Source organism: Manis pentadactyla, chromosome 14 (assembly GCF_030020395.1).
Source record: "Manis pentadactyla isolate mManPen7 chromosome 14, mManPen7.hap1, whole genome shotgun sequence".
Classification (NCBI taxonomy): domain Eukaryota; kingdom Metazoa; phylum Chordata; class Mammalia; order Pholidota; family Manidae; genus Manis; species Manis pentadactyla.
The window spans coordinates 47870706-47896188 of NC_080032.1; the positions used below are offsets into that span (position 1 = coordinate 47870706).

At 41.7% G+C, this 25483-nt stretch overlaps 1 protein-coding gene across 3 annotated transcripts in view; it reads right to left on the reverse strand.

Moving 5' to 3' along the window:
• KAT2B (lysine acetyltransferase 2B) overlaps positions 1-25483 on the reverse strand; it is a 106008-nt gene that overhangs the window by 38425 nt on the left and 42100 nt on the right. For all 3 annotated transcript variants that reach the window (XM_036898227.2, XM_036898229.2, XM_036898228.2), the window contains exons 3-6: positions 17922-18067; positions 13988-14080; positions 12554-12735; positions 5827-6018 (exon numbers count right to left, since the gene is read on the reverse strand). In XM_036898227.2, coding sequence (XP_036754122.1) covers positions 5827-6018; positions 12554-12735; positions 13988-14080; positions 17922-18067 — 613 coding nt within the window. The remainder of the gene's footprint in view (positions 1-5826; positions 6019-12553; positions 12736-13987; positions 14081-17921; positions 18068-25483) is intronic.

Below are 25483 nucleotides of genomic sequence, written 5' to 3' on the forward strand. Positions count from 1 at the left end.
AGAGGAAAGTATATAGCAATCCAAGCATATTTAAAAAAGGAAGAGCAATCCCAAATGAATGGTCTAATGTCACAATTATCGAAATTGGAAAAAGAAGAACAGATGAGGCCTAAGGTCAGCAGAAGGAGGGACATAATAAAGATCAGAGAAGAAATAAATAAAATTGAGAAGAATAAAACAATAGCAAAAATCAATGAAACCAAGAGCTGGTTCTTCGAGAAAATAAACAAAATAGATAAGCCTCTAGCCAGACTTATTAAGAAGAAAAGAGAGTCAACACAAATCAACAGTATCAGAAACGAGAAAGGAAAAATCACGACGGACCCCACGGAAATGCAAAGAATTATTGGAGAATACTATGAAAAACTATATGCTAACAAGCTGGGAAACCTAGGAGAAATGGACAACTTCCTAGAAAAATATAACCTTCCAAGATTGACCCAGGAAGAAACAGAAAATCTAAACAGACCAATTACCAGCAACGAAATTGAAGAGGTAATCAAAAAACTACCAAAGAACAAAACCCCCAGGCCAGATGGATTTACCTCGGAATTTTATCAGACATACAGGGAAGACATAATACCCATTCTCCTTAAAGTTTTCCAAAAAATAGAGGAGGAGGGGATACTCCCAAACTCATTCTATGAAGCTAACATCACCCTAATACCAAAACCAGGCAAAGACCCCACCAAAAAAGAAAACTACAGACCAATATCCCTGATGAACGTAGATGCAAAAATACTCAACAAAATATTAGCAAACCGAATTCAAAAATACATCAAAAGGATCATACACCATGACCAAGTGGGATTCATTCCAGGGATGCAAGGATGGTACAACATTCGAAAGTCCATCAACATCATCCACCACATCAACAAAAAGAAAGACAAAAACCACATGATCATCTCCATAGATGCTGAAAAAGCATTTGACAAAGTTCAACATCCATTCATGTTAAAAACTCTCAGCAAAATGGGAATAGAGGGCAAGTACCTCAACATAATAAAGGCCATCTATGATAAACCCACAGCCAACATTATATTGAACAGCGAGAAGCTGAAAGCATTTCCTCTGAGATCGGGAACTAGACAGGGATGCCCACTCTCTCCACTGTTATTTAACATAGTACTGGAGGTCCTAGCCACGGCAATCAGACAAAATAAAGAAATACAAGGAATCCAGATTGGTAAAGAAGAAGTTAAACTGTCACTATTTGCAGATGACATGATACTGTACATAAAAAACCCTAAAGACTCCACCCCAAAACTACTAGAACTGATATCGGAATACAGCAAAGTTGCAGGATACAAAATCAACACACAGAAATCTGTGGCTTTCCTATATACTAACAATGAACCAACAGAAAGAGAAATCAGGAAAACAACTCCATTCACAATTGCATCAAAAAAAATAAAATACCTAGGAATAAACCTAACCAAAGAAGTGAAAGACTTATACTCTGAAAACTACAAGTCACTCTTAAGAGAAATTAAAGGGGACACTAACAGATGGAAACTCATCCCATGCTCGTGGCTAGGAAGAATTAATATCGTTAAAATGGCCATCCTGCCCAAAGCAATATACAGATTTGATGCAATCCCTATGAAACTACCAGCAACATTCTTCAATGAACTGGAACAAATAATTCAAAAATTCATATGGAAACACCAAAGACCCCGAATAGCCAAAGCAATCCTGAGAAAGAAGAATAAAGTAGGGGGGATCTCACTCCCCAATTTCAAGCTCTACTATAAAGCCATAGTAATCAAGACAATTTGGTACTGGCACAAGAACAGAGCCACAGACCAATGGAACAGACTAGAGAATCCAGACATTAACCCAGACATATATGGTCAATTAATATTTGATAAAGGAGCCATGGACATACAATGGCGAAATGACAGTCTCTTCAACAGGTGGTGCTGGCAAAACTGGACAGCTACATGTAGGAGAATGAAACTGGACCATTGTCTAACCCCATATACAAAAGTAAACTCAAAATGGATCAAAGACCTGAATGTAAGCCATGAAACCATTAAACTCTTGGAAGAAAACATAGGCGAAAACCTCTTAGACATAAACATGAGTGACCTCTTCTTGAACATATCTCCCCGGGCAAGGAAAACAACAGCAAAAATGAGTAAGTGGGACTATATTAAGCTGAAAAGCTTCTGTACAGCAAAAGACACCATCAATAGAACAAGAAGGATCCCTACAGTATGGGAGAATATATTTGAAAATGACACATCCGATAAAGGCTTGACGTCCAGAATATATAAGGAGCTCTCACGCCTCAACAAACAAAAAACAAATAACCCAATTAAAAAATGGGCAGAGGAACTGAACAGACAGTTCTCCAAAAAAGAAATACAGATGGCCAACAGACACATGAAAAGATGCTCCACATCGCTAATTATCAGAGAAATGCAAATTAAAACTACAATGAGGTATCACCTCACACCAGTAAGGATGGCTGCCATCCAAAAGACAAACAACAACAAATGTTGGCGAGGCTGTGGAGAAAGGGGAACCCTCCTACACTGCTGGTGGGAATGTAAGTTAGTTCAACCATTGTGGAAAGCAGTATGGAGGTACATCAAAATGCTCAAAACAGACTTACCATTTGACCCAGGAATTGCACTCCTAGGAATTTACCCTAAGAATGCAGCAATCAAGTTTGAGAAAGACAGATGCACCCCTATGTTTATTGCAGCACTATTTACAATAGCCAAGAATTGGAAGCAACCTAAATGTCTATCAATAGATGAATGGATAAAGAAGATGTGGTACATATACACAATGGAATACTACTCAGCTATAAGAAAAGGGCAAATCCAATCATTTGCAGCAACATGGATGGAGCTGGAGGGTATTATGCTCAGTGAAACAAGCCAAGCGGAGAAAGAGAAATACCAAATGATTTCACTTATCTGTGGAATATAAGAACAAAGGAAAAACTGAAGGAACAAAACAGCAGCAGAATCACAGAACTCAAGAATGGACTAACAGGTACCAAAGGGAAAGGGACTGGGGAGGATGGGTGGGTAGGGAGGGATAAGGGGGGGAGAAGTAGGGGGGTATTAAGATTAACATGCATGGGGGGGTAGGAGAAAAGGGAGGGCTGTACAACACAGAGAAGGCAAGTAGTGATTCTACAACATTTTGCTATGCTGATGGACAGTGACTGTAAAGGGGTTTATAGGGGAGACCTGTTATAGGGGAGAGCCTAGTAAACGTAATATTCGTCATGTAAGTGTAGATTAGTGATAGCAAAAAAAAAAAAAAAAAAAAAAAAAAAGGGCACTTCCTGTGTGGTAACCTCCAACGAGTTCTACACAAGGGTATAAAGGGCATATAAAAGTGTAGGCAAAGGGTCTGTTTGTGTTTATACAGAGGATCAAAGCCTAATTGGGCTACCCCGAAAATGAACTAAGATACGATATGAAAAAGAACTTCCAACATCTGCACCCTCTGGAAGACTCATGCCAGAAGATGATCATCAAAAAACCCCAACAAAGATCCACGCACTGCTACAGCTGTAGATGCACTCATCCCACCAGTTCCTGGACCTGCCATGGGAATGAGGAAGGAGATATCTAAGCTGGCCTGTGCATACAGTAAAACAACAAAATTGGACTGGATCTATACTGTTGGAACTCAACCAAGAATTTGGAGAAGTGCAAATTGTAGCGCTCCAAAGTCTTACAACTACAAACTATTTATTGTTAAAAGAACATATGGCATGTGAACAGTCCCCAGGAATGGGTTGTTTTAATTTGTCTGATTTCTCTCAGACTGTTCAAGTTCATTTGGACAATATCCACCATATCATAGATAAGTTTTCACAAATGCCTAAGGTGCCTAACTGGTTTTCTTGGTTTCACTGGCGATGGCTGGTAATTACAGATATGCTTTGGTTATGTAACTATACTCCTATTATGTTAATGTGTGTGTGCAATTTAAGTAGTAGCTTAAAACCTATACATGCTGAAGTTACTCTACAAGAAGATATATCAAAGAAATAATCAATCTTCCCATGTTTTCTTCCGCCTGCTACTTCTATAGCTTTTCTTCTTCCTTCCTAATTACAACCCTTAAATAGAATTCGTGCCTCATATCAAATTTACCGAGTATCATAATTCTTCCAAGTGGTAAAGATACCTCAAGACAAATGCTGGGCATAGAAGCCACAGGGCATAAATATGCAAAGAAGTAAAAAGCTAACTTTTTCAAACAATAAGGCTTCTCTCTCACTTACCAACTTCACATTTCCCTGTATGTCCCCGGAAGATGACTGGTTAGCCAGAGACGGGTAAGATTCCTCAAGGGAGGAACAACCTAAGACAGGCCCGGTTGCAGGGGGGCCATCAGGTGAGAAATTGGGGATCAACAGAGGTGAGGCTTAGAACCTCACCCCCCCGTTCTGAGAGAAATCTTCTGCATACGTGGATGTTTTATTGCCCTGGTCTAGCTTGGATTAACACATAGTCTACAGGCACACACCTGATCATCTACATGTGCTCTCTTACAACACTAAACTATGTTTTCTACCTTTATCTTGTATCTACCTACCACTTCAGCATTTTATTAAAAATAATAATAATAAAGAGAGAAATGTGGTATCCACATATAAATCAAGTATAAAAACCAAATGAGTATTCATATTTGAACTGACTGTTTATAGTTCATAATGCATGAGCAAAACCGAAAGTTTCTGTGATGACTGCCCTTGTACTGTTCACTATGTAACTTATTCATTATGTAAGAATTTGTTCTACATGTAAAAACTTGTTTGTTATGCCTCAGAAGATTGGAGACTGACAAAAATTAGGCTTGGGGTGGAATAATGATTGTGCATTGAGCATTGACTCCCCTATACAGAATTTTATTGTCGTTAACAACCATTTGATCAATAAATATGAGAGATGCCCTCACAAAAAAAAAAAAAAAAAAAGGACAGACTTCCAATGGTAAAATAAATTAGTAACCGGGATGTAAGGTATAGCATAAGGAATATAGTCAAGATATTGTAACAGCCTGGTAGGGTGATAGCTGGAACCTAGAATTATGTATATAAATGTTCTACCACTGTGTTGTACACTTGAAACTCATGTAATGTAATACTGTGTGTCAACTACCCTTCAATAAAAAATAATAATTAAAAAAAAAAAAAAAATATTTCAGTGATTACTGTTACGTGGGAGCTTTGGCAGGTGTTAAGCACAGTAGCTGAAAGTACGTGGAGTCAACAAGAAACTGAGTCTAGAGGAACAAAGATCATTCTGAAGGTGGCCTTTCTCTTCTAGTGCAGCCGCACTGCTGGGGTCTAGTGTACAGAGAGGAAGAGGAGAGGCAGGCCTGCCATTGCTGAGGCAGGAGGGATTCACCAGTCTTAGAAAAGGTTGGGGATCTGGGATGCAAAAACCAGCCACTTGAGTTCTCTTGCACCACTTCTGCGTAGATGGAAACTGCATCTACAACACTGTTCCCGACTTCTTCTAGCTTCCTGGCAGCTGGACACCCAAAATAAAGCACCACTCCTCTGTGAGATGCCCGGGACAATGAGCCAGGTGTGGGGGGGGGGGGGGGGCGGGGTGCAGTGGGGCTGAGGGAGCTATGGCTGCTGTCACAGACATTCAGGCTACAATCAGATGGACGGTCCAATACCCAAGGCAACTCACAAAGGGAGCTGAGGAGGACAGGGTCCCTTCCTGCTCCTCCCTGCCTGCTCTGCTATCAGTCCTCAGCTCACCACTGATGCAGGCTTTGGCCTGTATTTACCAATCCCAAGCCCCGGGATCAAAGGCCTGCAGGAGCCACCCTTACTTTGGGAAATGGGTGAGGATCAGAGTTCGCTTCCCAAGAGGCAGTTTGTCTTTCTCCTGTCTTGCTTGCTCCAGGAGCTGTCGTCTCATAACGGTGAAGACCGAGCGAAGCAGTGTTCTTCCAAACACCTGGGCGGTTTCATACCGAGGTAGACTGTCACAGAACTGTGGCACATTGCAGTAACACAGCCACCTGTGACGAGAGGAGACAAGCACCATCAATATCCCTTACACCCCAGAGCACCTACAACATCCAATTACGGCCACCCTCATACCATTACCACAGAAGAAATCTGCACTGACAGGCAATATATCGCTCCCAGTCAGTGACACTTGGGAATTAGATTAGCTCACCCTTAACAACCACTTGGGTCCAATTCCATGAAACTCAGTCCATTCTGCAGCATCACGCAGTTGAGTCCTGCCGGCAGACAGCACTGGGATCAAATCCCGGCTCAGCCACTTACTGGCTGCCTGACTATAGAAATGTAATTAAGTCCTTAAGCCTCCGCTTCCTTACCTGTAAAATGGGGACAGCAATTACACCTACCCCATGGCATTGTTATGAGCACTATATGAGATACTGTATGGAAAGTGCATAGTGCGATTTGAGCTTCTGACACATAAGTTGTAGTCTGAATAAAGAGAAATTAAAGGGGAAGCTGAAAAATATCCCTCTGTTGAAAGAATCCTAATTCTACCATCTAGTCCTCTGAGTAAAATTTCAAGTTTCTTTAAAATACCTATGCAGCACTCACATACCCCCAAAGCTTTGGAGGGAAGATAAAGATCTTCAAGACTGTTCAAAACTCAGTCAAAACGCAGGAAGTAATAAACTTCCACCATCTGTCACTTAGGTACAATTCAGTGACTCAAACTCAAAGTTAGAAATGCGCTTCACATGGCACAGGGCTGGCAGGGTGCCCAGGAGTGGGGGGAAACCAGGGACTTCCTGGAGATCCGACGGCAGTTCTGGGGGATGCTGGTTATAGAGGGCATGCAATTTATTTACTTTTTTTTTATTAAGGTATTATTGATATACATTCTTATGACAGTTTCACATGAAAAAACAATGTGGTTACTACATTCACCCATGTTATCGTGTCCCCCACAAACCCCACTGCAGTCATTGTCCATCAGTGTAGTAAGATGCCACAGAGTCACTATTTGCCTTCTCTGAGCTACACTGTCTTCCCGGTGATCCTCCCCACACCATGTGTGCCAATCATAATACCCCTGGATCCCCTTCTCCCTCCCTCCCCACCCACCCTCCCCAACCCCTCCCCTTTGGTAACCGCTGGTCTAGAGGGCATGCAATTTAGAACGCTTGTTCAGCCAGGAGACGCTGGGGGAGTGAAAGTTTATTCACAATCGCCCCCCTTTCTTGTTGGCCTCCCAGACATGCAAGGTCTCACATTCCCAGGACCCAACAACATGCATTTAGAGTGGGGGTCACAGAGGGCAGCCCAGGACCAAGGGTCAGGAGCTTCATTGCACAGATCCTTCATTTCTGGGTGGCAGATCCAAACATCCTCTTCCAGGACAGGACTTCTTTCCAAGAATTAAAACCTCCCTCCTTGTGTGCCTTCCCCATCGCCTTTAACGTGCGGGCAGGGCTCCCATGTGCCCATGCTGCTTGGAGAACCCCCACCCCATGAACTTTCGACCCCTGAGTAAAGAGTGGAATAACAGTAATTTACTCGTGCTTACTGGTTTATTTTTATCGTATCCCACATTCCTTTATATCCCCACATGTGATAATGGTGCTGCTGGTTTATCTTTGGGAAGGAAAACTTTAAAAAATCAACCTTAAAACCCTGCTACTATTTCTAGTCTTCTCTCAGCTTCTCTGTCCTAATAACTTACACACAAATGTCATTTTGTGATCACAAAACCAAAATTGTGCTGTATCCTATTGAATCAGGAAAAACGACCTTGGTAGGAGAGGCTGAGGGGTGCATTTACATTGCCGTTCATATGGCACTTCATAGAGGAATTCCTCACCTTCGAGGCCAGTCTTTGCTGGATGTGAGTCTGTCCCACTTAAAGAAGTGAGAGGAGTATTTGGAGCTGAAGGGAGGCCAGCTCTTAAGTAACTAATTATGAAGTTACAAATGCTAAGAGTTAAACAGTCACAGACCTTAATAAACAGATGTTCACTTTCAGGAGACTTAGGTTACCACAAGGCTACTTATAAAACTGAATAATGAAACTATGTCCAAGATCCTGCAACGGGAGACTGAAGGTTTCGAGGACTGAGTCTTGTACAGCAAAGCTCTCTATAATGGGACCGTTCTATATCTGTGCCTTCAGTCACATGGACCTACTGAGCACACTCAAAATGTGACTAGCACACCCAAGAAGCTTAATTTTTAATGTTATTTAATTATAATTTATTTTAAATATACTTCTAAATGGCGACAGTGTGACATAATTTTCACTGTACACAACTTTAGTCTTTGGTAGGACTCCATTCAGCTTTAACCATTTAAATTTTAGGGAACGAATTGAGATATGCCATTAAGTATTAAACACTGGATTGGGGAAGACCCAGTACAATAAAAGAAAATAAAAACACATCATTAATAATTTTTCATATTGAGTACATGCTGAAATGATAATATTTTTATATATTGGGTAAAATAAAGTGTTATTAAAATCAATGTCCTGTGTCTATTTTCTTTTTAAAATTGGGCTTCTAGAACATTTTAAATTGCATCTCTGACTGACATTATATATCTCTTGATGACTTTGAGTCTACTTAAGACTGATGTTATTTCTGCTGTAGCAGTGATAGGTTGTCAATACTATCATAAAATTATAAAATGTTGCCCAAAAGGGCTCAGTGGGTCACTCTTCTTCCCAGGGTAGAGGAAGGCAGCATAGACTGCTATTATCTAGTAAAAGTTTTCAGATGATGGGTTTCCATTCATTTCCTCCAAGAATCATTTCATAGATCTCAGTTCATGCTATTTACTTTTGTTTTTACTTTCAAGATTAATCTTATTTTTTAAATATGTGAAGTACATAGTGTAAGACCAATACACTGAGTCAATGTGTGGTGTTTGGCACCGTTTTAATAAATAACACGGCCACTGCAGGTAGTAAGACAGAAAGGAGGCAATATGAACATGTATGCCTTGTCTCTGCGCACACAGTCCTCCAAAGACTTAACTGTATGAAGAGATTTTACCGAAATGACTGGTTTTAGGTCTTCTAAAAAGGGAAAGGATAGTCCATTTATTTTTGTATGCTTAAGAGAGATGGCATGTGTGGGCAATTTACTTATTGTTCAGGTAACTCTCAGGTTTTTTACAGCATAATGATTGGCAACCACCTTGCTTTCTTTAAAACATGAACAGAACTGAAGAACTTGAGTGCAGAAGTCCATGTCCTTACTTACTCACTAGACCGAAAATCCTAAGGTTTTCAGGAATTAAGTGACCTCGTAGCTCATCTGAACTAAAAGCTATTAGAATCCAGACTAAAGCTAGGTTTCCAGTTCTCCAGTCCACTGTTCTTCCCATGCTTCCTGATTAATACTGGCCTAGACATATGGCTAATTAGGAGTGCTCAGTATGCTCAGTGACAGGCGACACACCATGGAACAATGCTTATGTAAAACTGTTTCACCAAAATCAACTTTGTTATATCTAACTTGCTCTTTATTCTTACGAAACAACTGCCCAATATAGGGGTGACCATAAACTTTCAGAAGTTCTGGATAACTCAGAATCCAAGGCTAATTATTTGCTGTGTTCCGATGGCAGATTCTGTTGGTCATATGTGTTTTAAGTCATACTCCTCTGATCCTTCATTCTCAGGTCATTTCTTCATGGAATTATATTGGTGCACCATCATGAAATTCTGGAAACTTCAAAACAGTTGTCCAGATTTTTTTTTCTAAAACCACAGTGATTTCTGGGGGGGATATATACTTATATTAATTATTAAGTATATGTTAACATTAATAGCCAGATACTCTTAATAGATAAAATATATTTTTCCCTCATCCAGAACAGGGAGCATGAGTAATTTAAGCACTTCCACTATTAAATCTGGGTTTTATTTTGGATGGCTGCACCTTCGCAGGTCGGCTCTGTGATGCACGTAGTCATCTCCTAAGTCCAGGCTCTTCCACGGAGAACCCCATTTCACCCCACTTTCACGCTGATGGGTGCGCCAGAAGTTCTCGGCCCCTTTGTTCCGATTGCTACAACCGCTGCAAATTCAGGACTGAACCTGCATTACAGGTCCTGAGGCTCACTTACATATCAAGATAAAGCCCAGCCAGTGCCTGCGGCCTGTAATATTACCCATCTTTGAGATCAGTATCAGGGAGACAGACACCGTGCTGGAGTGATGTGTGGTTTCATTAAATTCCTCAGGGGTCATGCCAGCAAGGTTTTACTCTGAAATAACTATTGATGCTCGTCGTCTTCACAGGTTGTTTCGATGTACTTCCCTTTCTCCATCGACATGGAGTGATGGTGAGGAAGTGGGGGAGGTGGTGTGTCTACCTTCATTTCCTTATTTATTATTAACGAGGCTCTTGGTTTACATTCTGCCCTGAAATCAGCAGGTTTCAGGACTCATCAGGGCTTATTCTTTTCAGGCTCAGCCGGGTTCTCCTCACCCGTGTCAGACTCCTCTTCCGCCTCAGGATGCCAGGCTAGAGAGGACTGCTCATGTCTTTCTATGCCCTGTTATCTTAGTTCTAAAGTGATACTCAAATAATTACACTCTCATTCAGCTGTACATGCTTTAGCTAAGAGTCCCACGTTGGCATGGCTGAGTTTTCAAGAACAACGTGTGTGGGAGGCAATGACTATCATCTTCCTGGCACCTGTTCTGTGTGCCAGACACTGCACACAAACCACCTCATGGAACACTCATAACACTTGTGAGGCTTGGACATAGGAAGAAACTGAAGGTCAGGGTGGTGAAGTGACTGGTCTAAAGCACCCAGAATTAGGAAGGGATGGAGCCATGATTCAAACCCATCACATATTCCAAAGCTGGCTTTCTATTTTTACTACTCCTTAAGTATCTGTAAGTGCCACCCATTTCTTGGTGATTCCCAAGTGCTTCATAGTATTTTTATTCTGTTTTCTAAAATACAGTCATATCACCCATGCTTCACATTTAATTCTCCTTCTTGATGAAACAATTCTTCCTCTGTGAAGAACAGCAAGTGCTTACAGGAGTCTGGCTTTAAATAGCTTTGTCAATCATTCACAGATTGGGTTAAAAGACATATATTTTTTAGACATTACAATAATAAAGGAAATATTGTTAAAGTAAAATTCTGAAATGAAGGTGTAGAAATAAAGATGTAATCCTAAAAGTTGATTTTGTAGAAATATGTAATTCCTATCAAAGTCAGTTATTAAGAGGAAATACTTTATAACTCAAAGTTTTTATACTGTGAAAGGAGGGAGGAAAGGAAAGGGGTTATTACTCATGAAATCAGGTCAGTGACAGAGGAGAGCTTATCTTAAACTATCCCCATTCCTACATCTATGTCAACAGCTGCTACAGAAAATAACCTGGGTAGTACAAACAGTCTTTCCACACTATCAAAAACATTGCCTACTTCAAATTAGGTATATAAACTCCATAATATCTCTTGAAGCAAGCTTGATGTGCCAATAAGATATAAATGGAGCAAAGTTATAAAAAAGGGTGAGTAGAATGAATAATCCAAGTCACTTTCTTACTTAAATGAAAATAAATAGAGGTCATTCTATTTTGCGTGGCCTGTGTTTTAAGGTTTTTAAAGTCAATTCTATTATTCTGCAGTTCATAAGCAATAAAAGTAAATTCTTACTTTAGAGATAAACGTAAGTGCAATCTGAGAATACTGGCAGAGTTTGATGCTCACAAACAGGCAAATGTTAGGTAGATTCAGTACATCAACTCAACAGACCATAATAAAACCAGCAATGTTTGGTATGATATGAAGTGGGGGGACAAAAAGGGATGCAAATCCTGTATTTTCTTTCATTCTAACTAATATAAACTATTAATTTGAAGAGGCAAAGACTGGAAGACAATATGTATAATGATACTATTCCCATGATGGTACAGGGACTAAGGGGATCTTTCCTTCTTTAAAAAAATTCCTTAATATTATTATATTCATGATCATGCTATTTTTTAATGCATGAAGTTTCTATACAATAATTATAGAGTCATAGCATATTTACCTAGATCAGCCATGTTCAATAGCGATACAATGCAAGCCCCATATGCAATTTTAAGTGTTCCAGTATCACATTAAAAAGGTAAAAAGAAACAGGTGAAATTAACTTTAATATATGTTATTTAATCTAACATATCCAATATATTATCATTTCAACATGTAATCAATCTAAAAAATGATTAATGAAATACTGTACATTCTTTTGTTCGTACAATCTTAGAAATCTCAATTCATACTAGCCAGTTTTCAAGTGCATGACAGCCACACATAGCTAGCAACTACTGTACTGGAAAGGTACAGTATCCATTCTAGATGATTCGGACCCCTCACCTCCCCGAACATGGTGATATTACTGAAAAGCAGCCATCCGGGGAGTTACACCATGCAGACATTCCCTCTGAACTAATGGAGTCACCGTGAAAACTGGGCAACCCTCTGCAACACACAAGTGGCAACGTTATGCTGACTGTTATGTCTGCAGAGTGGTCTAGGGCCAAAGGAAATGAACCAGTCATCTGATTACCTTGTGTAGTTCTCTTTGTATCCAGAAATATCGTCATTGGGAGATCGCAATCTTCGTTGAGATGGGGCCTCCAGATGCCAGTAGTTGATGCGGTTTAGGAACATTTTGGCCAGCTCAACTATTGTTTGCCTTTCTTTGGATGGTAGGTGACTAAATTTGTACTGTACAAAGTTATTCACACCCTTAAAAGGAAGGACAGCAATTTATTCATGCAGCCATGCAATCATACTAATTCTCAACACCCACACTGTCAGCACCGGCAGCAGTTATTAGCAGAGAAACAGACATTTCTCTGTTCACCAAAAGCTCTTCCTTTTCCCTATTAAAAAACAGGAATGCCCAGAGGGAATTGCGCTTCAGATCACAGCAGATGAAAAGTGACAAGAAAGAAGGGCAGGGAGCCGTGAGTCTATGCCTGCTACAATCCTGGGGCATTAAAGAGAAAACAAAATCCCGGATTGAAAAGTCAAAATCCCTTGAACAGTAAAATACAACTATTGTGCAGAATGATTCCTGCTGTACTATAACACAATAGCTCACATATATGAAGTTCTTGGATAAAAATTACATTTTTACATTAACAAAATTTTAATCAAAAGGTTGCAGCATGCCTTCCACTGAACGAAACCACTAGAATTTAAACTCTTTACTATCATTCTTCCAGTTTTGGCAAGCAAGAAAAAAACAATTCTTATTTAAAATTATGAGCTTTTAAAGAATCTCTGGTAAAGTTAATCTTCCTGCAAAACACTCCCGTCTAATCTAATTTCAAATAAGAGAACAATGAACTCTTACTTAATAGGGCTTGGATACAAAATTTCTACTGAAAACTGACTGATAAAAATACATTTAATTTGTATCTGTAAGGGCTCTGATACCATGTCTTCTGTAATCAGTCTCAAGAAATTCAGGTAAGGGTATCTGACACCACCTAACAGAAAGGGTCTCTACATGTCAACAGATCCCCCGAGTAAATCGGCATCTTTCCGGGAATCATAATGTGGCAGGAAGTCAACTTTGGGATACAAAACTCTCATTTCTTTTCTACGTTTTTTGCTTGACTTACAATGTTTTTCACATTGCTCCTGAATTCCCTCACCTCGATAGGGTTTTTCAGGCAGCACCAAGAAAAAGCACATTTCAGGTGTTTGTGCTAACTACATGTTCTACTTAATTTTCTTCTTCCCTAAACACACAGTGAATTCTGAGTCTACAGCAACCCTAAAAGAAAAAGTGAGATCATTTATTAAATCAAGTATTCACTTCTGATCCAAAAGGTCCAAGACAGTTTCTACAGGCTTGGTGAACATCTTAAGCTGGGTATGTTGCACAGCAGGAAGACGTGCATAGAGATGCAGAAGGAAGATGAAGGAAGATTAGCAGGTTCATTCAGCCTTAAAGCAGTAAAAAAGGGCTTCTCTTTTCTCATTTTACCTGTTCAATACTAGGTTTTTCAAATGGGGGTTTCTTCTCCAGAGAGCCTTCAACCACAGGTTTTCCTCTTTGTAAAATAGACTTTCTCAAGAGCTGCAAAAAAATTGTTTAAAAAAAAAAACAATCAATCTCTCTCTCACACAAATACCTTTGAAGGGAAGTCACCATATTCTACATGGAAAGAAATCCTTAAGTCAATAAAATGGGTGACTACCAGATAACCCGTATTTGCCTTCAATTTCCAAGATGAGAACCATGAGGAATGGGATACCTTTCATTTTCCAGGCAGCCCAAAGCACCCAGCAGTGGCCGCAGACACCTCCATCCTGTCCCCTTCCTGCCCTCCCTCCGTTTCCAGCTCTCCCCGGACCCAGAGCCTGGTAAACACCATGCACACCGCACGTGCCCATCTGGCCAGTGCAGGGGTGCGGGCACTCTGGAGGGTCTTACTTAAACCCCTCAAAGGCCAAGGTCCACGCTGCCCCAATGAGGCCAGGGGAGAGAGGCTGTCGTTGGGAGCCACTGTATGTCATATGCATCATCTAGGGCCCCGGCTCTTTGGGAGGAATTCTGCTGGTTCGGCAGCTCTCACTTGCACGGTCTTTTTTCATTTCCTCTCCATCCACAGAATGTGGGCCAAGTGTGCTGGCATCCCAATGCCCACAGAACAAAACACTGCTCTTAATCCCTGCCCCTGGAATTTAAAGCCCTCAAAGAGCAAGTATCAAAGAGAAAAGGGAACACAGAACACTAATCAGGACCTGATTTGAAAATACATTGATATGGAAATTCTTTATAGGCAACCTTTCTTTGAATCTTCTGTAACCTTTACATGTGCACCAGTTACCACACAGGAGGCTCCATCCTTCCCTTTCTCCACTTAATGCACTGTCAATAGAAACAAAACATGGCACCAATTTTCCCAGGAGTTGGTGCGAATCACAGAACCCTCAGGGTTGTAGACCACCATGTGTCCTCACAGGGCCATGTTGTGCAAAGGCCTCAATTCCTTCTCCTGGTGCCATATAAACTTTTAGCATGTTTATTACAAAGGGGCATTTGTTGATCTTTTCAGTGTATTATGGCCATTTTTATAAAAATTAATGAGCAATAATGGTAAGTCATTGCATAAGTTACTAAGGATACACAGAGATTGATCATAATAAATACAATTACAGTTCTGTTTGCCTACTTTTTTTGCCCAGTTAAAATAAGACTTGACCTATTGGGGATTTCTATTTGGGGATAAACTGATGGATTGGGGAGATGTTCAATCTCAGCTTCTTCACCTGTAAAATGATCAAGCTGGGATAAGTGAGCATATAAAGAATTTTAGTAACAGCAGCCAAATATTTGCATCCCACTCTTTGTATGTATTATGTCATTAAGACTTGTAACAACCTTCTGAAGCTATTACTGTCTGTATTTTAGGGAGAATGACCTGTCCAAGGTCACATCAGTAAGTGATGGAGCCAGGATTTCAACCCAGATAGCTGGGCTCCAGAGCCACACTTAACAGGCGTTTGAGTACACTGGGCTTTAGGGAAGCCACTGTTCAGTGAATTCGTGAAGTTCTTTAAATGTTACAAAAATGTATAAGACACTTTAATTATTGAGATATATGAGACACAGGAATAGCCTCTCAAAAGTTAAGGAATAGATGATTTATAACTTATCTGCCCGAAGAATGATTTCGTGGTATGGGAGAGGGGAAAATGTTGAGTATTTTGGATTTGTACTGCTGAAGATAAGGAGGAAGGAGAGGCTGAGAGAAAATGCTCCAAAGCACAGCAATACCTTCCAGCCTATTTGGTTGGTTAATAAACAGAATCAAGAGGAGGCTGACCGGATGGAAACCCTGACACCACGTTCACTTCCAGGAGGACGGCGGGAGAATGCCAGGGGGCTTAGCTCCAAGACAAATAACAGCCACATGCAGTCATGCAGTTGTTTTTCTTCAACTAAGATCTTCTTCCAGAGAAGCTGCAAACTGTGTGAACCTGCCAGGGTTCTGTGTGGATGACTCAGCCTCACAGCCCTGTCAACAAGTTGTCACCTGGAGAAACCCAGTGCCCACTAATGGCTGGGGATTCAGTCCTTCGCTCCCTCTCTCTCCCCACCTGGCTCTTTTCTCCCTCTTTCTCCCAGCCCCCACCCCCCCCCTTAATCTTTTTAAAGTCAATATCCTCACATGAGCCCAAAATTTAAAAACATAAGCCTCCCTGCCACTCCTGCCCCTTATTTACCTGCAAAGCCCCGTTAGTACTGTAAAAGATGAGAGTTAATAAAGGGGGAGATGGGAAAAACATGCATCAAGTAAGTCAAGTAAATTCAGACCAAAAAGAAAAAAAGCTATAGAAGTTGGGCACAAAATTTGCACTGAGATTCCTAGCAGTCAAAGTAAAAGCGAGAACTTATGGAAAATCTATCCATCCTTGTCACTGAAGATGAAGCACAGCGCTCATTAGAAGAGGCAAACTTGCCAAGACATGGAAGCAACCTAAGTGTCCATCAGTAGATGAATGGATGAAGAAGATGTGGTACATATAAACATGGAATATTATTCAGCCATAAGAAGAAAACAAATCCTACCATTTGCAACAACATGGATGGAGCTAGAGGGTATTATGCTCAGTGAAATAAGCCAGGCAGAGAAAGACAAGTACCAAATGATTTCACTCATCTGTGTAGCATAAGAACAAAGAAAAAACTGAAGGAACAAAATAGCAGCAGAATCACAGAACCCAAGAATGGACTAACAGTTGCCAAAGGGAAAGGGACTGGGGAGGATGGGTGGGAAGGGAGGGATAAGGGGGAATAAGGGGCATTATGATTAGCACACATAATGTGGGGGGGCATGGAGAAGGCTGTACAACACAGAGAAGACAAGTAGTGATTCTATAGCATCTTACTAGGCTAACGCACAGTGACTGTAATGGGGTTCGTGGGGGGGACTTGAGAATGGGAGAAATCCAGTAACCAATCATGTGACTATTTATTAATGATACCAAAAAAAAAAAAAGATTAAAAAAAAGGAAGAGGCAAACTCTTCCTGGCTGTAAACTCTGAGTGGAGTGTTTTGGTTTTTGGTGTTTGCTTTTAAAGACCCTTATAAGGGTTGTACCATGGAACATAATCAGTAGTGCCCTCAACAACAGGTTTTTTTTTTTTAGTTATTCCTTCTGTCAGCCTCCTTTATGAACCTATTTTTTGGCAGCCTGAAGTTTTTCTACCCCTTCCACACCTGTCAGTCCTGCGTGTGATCAGAAGCCCGGGGAGATATATGTCTGTGGAAAGGGACTGGGCGTGACCCAAAAGGGGACTGAGGAACAGTCACCAAGACGCAGAGGTAACCAGCAAATGGGTCAACCAGACTCAGAGAACAGTGGGGAGATGCCAAGACAAACTTGGGAATTCTTGATTCTCCCCCAGAAGCATGGAAGTCAAGGCCCTGGTGCTACCCTCCAGCCCATCTCCCCCAAACCTCCCCAGGATCACAGGGCTCCACCACCCTGACCCTCTTGGGGTCCCCCATCATATCAAGTTCACTCACTCCACAGCAGACACCACGAGGACAAAGGCTTTGTCTGGCCCAGCAATCTATCCCTCATGCCTACATGAATGCCAAGCACAGCCTGGGTGTGCAAGAAATATTTGTTGCATGGATGAGTGGACGGGTGGATAAAAGACATCTATGAGCATAAACAAATCATGATACCCAACTCTGCACTCAAGTATGAAGGCTCTCAAGGAGAGTGATGTGTTCAACATATGGTGGGCATTTCAGACAATCCCTCATGAAGAAACGCATGTCGGCAACCCAAGGGCAAATTGTACCACAAGCCAAGAGCCTTCCCACCCATGACCTGGTGTACAGAGCAGAGCACAGTTGAACAAGGAGAAGAAATGCCCTTTAAAAATATTAAAATCTCACCTTGAATAGGTAGAAATAAACTTGTTTGGTATCTGCATCTTCTTCCTTGTGGACACAAGTAAAGAGATACTCCACATCCAACACTATTCCCAGGAGTCTGTTCATTTCTTCCTCTGACACATTCTCCAAGTGGGAAACATGAGCAGCTGAGGACAAAGATGAAAGGAATGTAAGTGAGACGGTAGTTGGACACCACCAATATTTTCAGGTTTTAAAATGGAAGGTTCTCTCTCACAAAGCTTCTGGAACAACAATCTGTTAGAACGCACTGTAAACAGAGGGAATTTCTGAACCCCTATAAGATTCCAGTCTTCTCACAGAACTGACTTATAATTAAGAGACTGCCACCTCGCTGAGCCTTAGCACCCCCATCCCACACCAAAAATGGGCTGATGTCTTCTATAAACTGGAAAACCTGGAGTTTGTCGGTACCAACTCTGGTCATGGTGGTGTTAAATTCTTATGTTTCCAATAAGCAAATTCTCCACCATGCCAAGAGGTGGTCCTAAAATGGGTCCAGGATGTGTGGGTCTGTGGCTGAGAGGGGCACAAAGCAAAGCTCCTGTGATATAATGAATCATAAGAAATATATATATTTGGTCATTCATATGACCAAATTCATATATTTCCCAGGGATATTCGGTCTTGATTTGCAGTTCCTGAAAACACTGCAGAGTCTTAAAGGTGAAACAGGTTTTGTTATGTTAATGAGAGACTTTTGGACCCCCACCCAAGGGCAGGGGCTGGATGCTGGATCAGCCAATAGCTAATCATTCAGTCAATCATGACTATGTGATTGAATCCCTCACAAAAACCTGAGACGAGTTTCTCTCTCTCTGCTCTGCTCTGCTCTGCCTGCTCTGCTCAGTGGGATCCTGCTTCTTGGACAGAGAGAGCTTCTGTGCTTGGGGAGCCAGACACCTCCACGTGCCACCGAGCCAGGCCCCAGGCTCCATGAGGACAGAAGCTCCTTTATTTGGGACCTCGCCCTGTGTCTCTCTTCATCTAGCTGTTAACGTGTATCCTTTATTAAACTGGTAAATATAAGTGTCTTCCTGAGTTCTGTGAGCCACTCCAGCAAATTAATCGAACATGAGTGGGAGGTCGTGGGAACCTCCAATCTGTAGCCAGTAGGTCAGGAGCACAGGGAACAGCCTGGTGCTTGTGACCTGTGTCTTGAGTGGGGCATAGAGGGCAGTCTTATAGGACGGAGCCCTTAACCTGGGTATCTGGTCCTGTCTCTGGGCAGATAGCATCAGAATTGAGTTGACTTCTCCAAAACCCTGCTGGTGTTCGAGAATTGCTTGGTTTAAGAATGTGTGGGAAGAACCCCTCCCACATACTTAGACACATTGGAATCCGGTCCAGGAACCCAAATGAAGTTATACTGCTCTTACTGCTGGGTATAATATTGTTACTGTTATACATACATGTAGGGAAAAAATACACCAACCTCAGCTGGCCAACAGGGCAGGGCCAGGGTCTAAAAGCAAAGAATGCTGGGTCCAAGTTCTCAGGCATCACAAACATCTTTGGTATTGACTGACTGATTCACTTCAAGTCCTCTCGCACTTGAGAAGGGCTCTCTAGGCAAGCCCTCCAGAACCACCCACTGGCCCAGGAGCTCCTGTGGGCTGGGATCATCTCTCTCACTTCTGTATCCCCAGCACTTGGCACTATGCTTGCCCCATAAAAGGCACAAGCACATCCAGAGTGGACCTCTTACTGTGCTCGCTGAACAATGTGTGGACACAGAAGTGCCTGAGACGCTTCTTAAAGAAAGACTCAACTCAGCTTTTCCTAGCCTTTTTAAAGGCAGATGGAACTAAAGATTATTGAGAATGCTTGCCAAGCACCAGGCATAGGTCAGGCTACTCCAGACACATGGTGCTCTCGTCACTGGCCGTAGAGGCTCAGTCAGGAGCCTGGCACAGAGAATGCTGCTGGTTCTCTGCCCAGACCTCCTTCCCGTGCCTCTTCAGGGCACACCTCCTGGCTTCCAACAGGCAGCACACCTCTTCCCTACCTAACCTGTCCTGCCACCTCCTGCCCCTCAAGAGCAGCGTTTAACTGATGACTACAGAAGTTAGCCTAAAATCCCCCAGGTCCCTCAGCCCTCGATGGAATAACTGGTTCCCAAATTTCCCCCTCGGTATTAGGCAGCAGCTGCCCACAATGGGAGCGGTTTGGGAATTCACTCTTTAGCAGCCACCCTTGCCTCCATTTCCCTCCTTCCGTCCACTGTCTTCATCCCAAATCTACTTGCACTCATATTCTTGAGTTGGAATCTGCTTCCAAGGAAGCTCAAACTAAAAGATCTGATTAGAGGCATTTTCAGAGTTACGAGGATTAAATACCAAGAGGCTGGACTTCCAAATGTCCACGAGGAAGCCAGATTAAAGGGTTTAAAGGGACAGGGGCGGAGGTCTCCACCTTTCACTCCTTTCTAATGTAGAAAAGTAATAGAGGGGCATAGCATGTGCCCAAGGTCGTGGGCCATTGGTGATAAACATGATGTGCACACACCTACATTTGAACACGTGTATATCCCTACAAAGCATTTTTAAAAGGTAAGAGGAGAGAGGAAGGAAATTTGGTGATCTGCCTGCCTTCAGTATTGTGGAATGAATCTACTGGATCCATCTAAACTGGAAATGCCAACATTGTATTATTACCAAACAGAAAAGAAATAACCATCTAAACTATTCCTAAGAACGTAACTTACATCATAGAAAAATTACAAATACATGATATCTGTAAACACAAAAATTAATATTCAAATCCATTACTTTCTATTTGGCTATACAGTATGTGGCTTCATCATTTCTAAACAATGTGTAAAATGAGACTTCCTTTTAAGTAAAACGTTTGCCAGATCATCTTTTTTCCTTAAGACTATGCAAAATTTTCCTTGAGGTCAATCTGAAACCTTCAGGAGAAAGGCCTCATTCTGGAGATGAGTAGGCCAAATTTTTATGACAGTTACTTACAGAGCTAATTTTATTTAAGACTATTTTTGCCTTGCAATGTTTAATCTCTTTCCGGTGATAAGCTATGAAAACAATCAGTCCACAATATATCTATCAATTCCTTCAGATTCTCCATAATATGAAACAGTCTAATTAATGTGGAAGTACATGCCATGATTTATTTTTTGAAAACAGTGGTTCACTGCCCTTAAGGTGCAAAACCCTTTACCCAGATGAACTGTTCACCAGAATTAGAAAGAGCTGCTCTAGCTGAAATGGGGTTGGGGCAGGGAGGTCCTGCTTTCAGAAAAGATGGGGATTGGGGAGCATCCCCTCCATTGTTGGCCTCCACGGTTTGAACCCATGGTTTGGAACCATCATCTAGCATATTCTGAAGAGTAGATAGATAACAATTAAAATATTTAAGAAGTGAGACCTGAAGAGTCTGTTTCCTCCTGCTTCTGCCTGTCATGCAATCTGTGGCCTCTGCTCAAAGCTATGCGTTAGCCAACACACAAAGGACAGGAGCTGGGGATGGGAAAATGGACATGGAGCAGCAAGTTCCCAGCAGGCAGGGAGGGAGCAGCTCTCCTGGACAAGCAGGGTGACTTTTACAGCAGGAGAGGGCAAGTGGCCCTTCCTCTGAGAATGAAAGAAAGGGGACTGGGAGCAGGAGGGTACGTGGAGGCAGGAGGGTGGCTCCACTCCTGGTGGGTGCGGAAGGTCAGGTGAGAGCAGAGGGCATGGCCTGTCTGCTTGGGAAGGAAAAAGGAAGGTCTGGCCAAGAGGCTATGAAAGAGGAGCTTCCCATAATGGAAGAGCTGGACAAGGACAGCTCTGTGACATGCTGTGCAGGTACCTAGCTGGAGGGCCCTGCTATGTCCCCAGACTCTCCAACCATGGGCCCTGCGGACCAGGACTCCCCTCAGTCCCTGAGCATCTGGCTCCCACCTTTTTCCCTCTCACCAGATCCTCACCGGCAGCCAGCCCCCCTCAGAGCCCCCCCCCCACAACAACAGGGCGCACCACCATCGTGCCAACAACTCTGGGATTAAAATCCACATCCCCTCCTCCAAATGGCAGTCCCCGAACGCCAGCCCTGTTTCTGCTGAGGAGCCACCGTTGGTGCCCTCATGTCATTTGTGTCCTTTATCTCCTGCCTAATAACAGCCATGTGACTCAGTGGAGCTTCCTTACTTCAGTCATCACATCCTTCATTCCTACCTTTGTGGTCTGGGATGGCGATCCTGCAGTACCAAAAGAGCCCGCAGACTGTCCTCTCTGCTCCTGGGCAGTCAACCTCCAACAACCCCATGGCTACCAAATCTGAACACTGCTGACCCCCCAGGGTGGCTGACCGGAATTAGACAGGGCCTACTCAGGAGCCCACAGCCAACCCCAACCCATGCTGACACTTCAACCACAGAGCTAAACTATTTACTGCCCTGATAATCAACTCAGAGTTACCAAAAAGGGTCGCTCATTCTTGGAATCTTTTCTGAAGAAGCCTTTTTTTGATGCAAACAGGTTCCCTTCAATTATCTAAAAGCATGTTTTCTTAAAGAGTTATGCATATGCATCTATTACTTACAAGTCTGGAAGCACATTACTGAAAAATAAAAAATAAATAAAAATAAAAATCCATGAACTACAATGCACAAATCTACAGCAATTAATCTGCACAGAACTCGGAGCACTAAGTCATTGTTACTTCAAGCTTTGATGGAAGCTCCCTGGTTTACCCCCCACCAGGTAACGTTTGCATAAATATGTACAGAGCATTGGCAGTCTGAGGGAACAGGCCTTTCCCCACTCCTGCATACAGTGGAGAGCCACTCTTGATAAATCAATCGATCTTCTGAGAATTTAACAAGGTTGCCCCACTGTGTTGATTTGTACCTGTTGTTATTTTCCATGTTACTGGCTTTTTCTGCTTCTGTGTATTGCTTATTCGAGTCCTCTGCCTGCTTTTTTAGGATCTTGGTCTTTTTCTTATCATTTTGAAAGAGCTTTTTGTCTGTCATATTCATTACAAATGGGGCCTGGATTTTTTTTTTTTCATTCTTCTTATTTTATTTTTTCTGTGGTTAAAATGGTCATCTTTTTTTTTTTTTTTTGAGAGGGCATCTCTCATATTTATTGATCATATGGTTGTTAACAACAATAAAATCTGTATAGGGGACTCAATGCACAATCATTAATCAACCCCAAGTCTAATTCTCAACAGTCTCCAATCTTCTGAAGCATAACGAACAAGTTCTTACATGGTGAACAAGTTCTTACATAGTGAATAAGCTCTTACATGGTGAACAGTGCAAGGGCAGTCATCACAGAAACTTTCGGTTTTGATCACGCATCATGAACTATAAACAATCAAGTCAGATATGATTATTCATTTGATTTTTATACTTGATTTATATGTGAATCCCACATTTCTCTCTTACTATTATTATTATTTTAATAAAATGCTAAAGTGGTAGGTAGATGCACGATAAAGATAGAAAACATAATTTAGTGCAGTAAGAGGGCAAATGTAGATGATCAGGTCTGTGCCGATAGACTAAAGTATTAATCTAAGCTAGACAAGGGCAACAAAACATCCATGGATGCAGAAGATTTCTCTCAAAACAGGAGGGGGTGAGGTTCTAAGCCTCACCTCTGTTGATCCCCAATTTCTCACCTGATGGCCCCCCTGCAACCGGGCCTGTCTTAGGTTGTTCCTCCCTTGAGGAATCTTACCCGTCTCTGGCTAACCTGTCATAATCCGGAGCCATACAGGGAAATGTAAAGTTGGTAAGTGAGAGAGAAGCCTTATTGTTTGAAAAGGTTAGCTTTTTACTTCTTTGCATATTTATGTCCTGCGGCTTCTATGCCCAGCATTTGTCTTGAGGTGTCTTTACCACTTGGAAGAATTATGATGTTCGGTAATTTTCGATATGAGGCATGAATTCTACTAAAGGGTTGTAATTAGGAAGGAAGAAGAAAAGCCATAGAAGTAGCACATGGAAGAAAACATGGGACGATTGATTATTTCTTTGACATATCTTCTTGTAGAGTAACATAAGCATGTATAGGTTTTAACAAACTACTAATTAAATTGTGTACACACATTAACATAATAGGAATACAGCTACATAACAAAAGCAGACCTACAATTACCAGCCATATCCAGTGAAACCAAGAAAACCAGTTAGGCACCCTAGGCATTTGTGAAAACTTATTAATGACATGATGGATATTGTCTAACTGAATTTGAATAGTTTGAGAAAAATCAGACAAATTAAAACAACACATTCCTGGGAAATTTTCACATCCCATATGTTCTCTTAACTGTAGATAGTCTATAGTCGCAAGATTTTGGAGCGCTGCAACTTGCACTTCTCCTAATTCTTGGTTGAGTTCCGACAGTATAGATCCAGTCAAATTTGTTGTTTTACTGTATGCACAGGCCAGCTTAGATATCTCCTTCACTCCAATGGCAAGTCCAGGAACCGGTGGGATGAATGCAGCTACAACTGCAACAGTGCCAGGATCTTTCTTGAAGTTTTTTGACGATCATCTTCTGGAATGACTCTTCCAGAGGATTTTGATGTTGGAAGTTCTTCTTCATATCATACCTTAATTCGTGTTCTGGGTAGCCAAATTAGGCTTTGATCCTCTGTATAAACACAAACAAACCCTTTGCCCACACTTTGATAAGACCTTTTTACCATTGTGAAAAACCTATTGGAGATCACCACACAGGAACTGCTTTTTTTCTTTTTTAAGAGAAAGGAATATTATCAGAAAAATGTACTTCCATACCTTATCATCTGACACCCTTTAAAAGATCAAAATTAAGGATTATGTAAAGCATGCATTAATTTTTGATTTGCAGTTAGTTTTATCCTATCAGGTAGTAATCTCTTTTCTTTCTCTTCTTTTTTTCTGTTATCATTAATCTACAATTACATGAAGAATATTCTGTTTACTGGGCTCTCCCCTACACCAAGTCCCCCCAAGAAACCCCATTACAGTCACTGTCCATCAGCATAGCAAAATGTTGTACAATCACTACTTGTCTTCTCTGTGTTGCACAGCCCTCCCCTTTCTCCCAACCCCCACATTATGCATGCTAATCATAATACCCCCTTTCTTCTTCCCCCCCCTTATCCGTCCCTACCCACCCATCCTTCCCAGTCCCTTTCCCTTTGGTACCTGTTAGTCCATTCTTGGGTTCTGTGATTCTGCTGCGGTTTTGTTCCTTCAGTTTTTCCTTTGTTCTTATACTCCACAGATGAGCGAAATCATTTGGTATTTGTCTTTCTCCGCTTGGCTTATTTCACTGAGCATAACATCCTCTAGCTCCATTCATGTTGTTGCAAATGGTAGGATTTGTTCTCTTCATATGGCTGAATAATTTTCCATTGTGTATATGTACCACATCTTCTTTACCCAGTCAATTACTGATGGACACTTAGGTTGCTTCCAATTCTTGACTATTGTAAATAATGCTGCGATAAACATAGGGGTGCATCTGTCTTTTTCAAACTGGAGTGCTGCATTCTTAGGGTAAATTCCTAGGAGTGGAATTCCTGAGTCAAATGGTAAGTC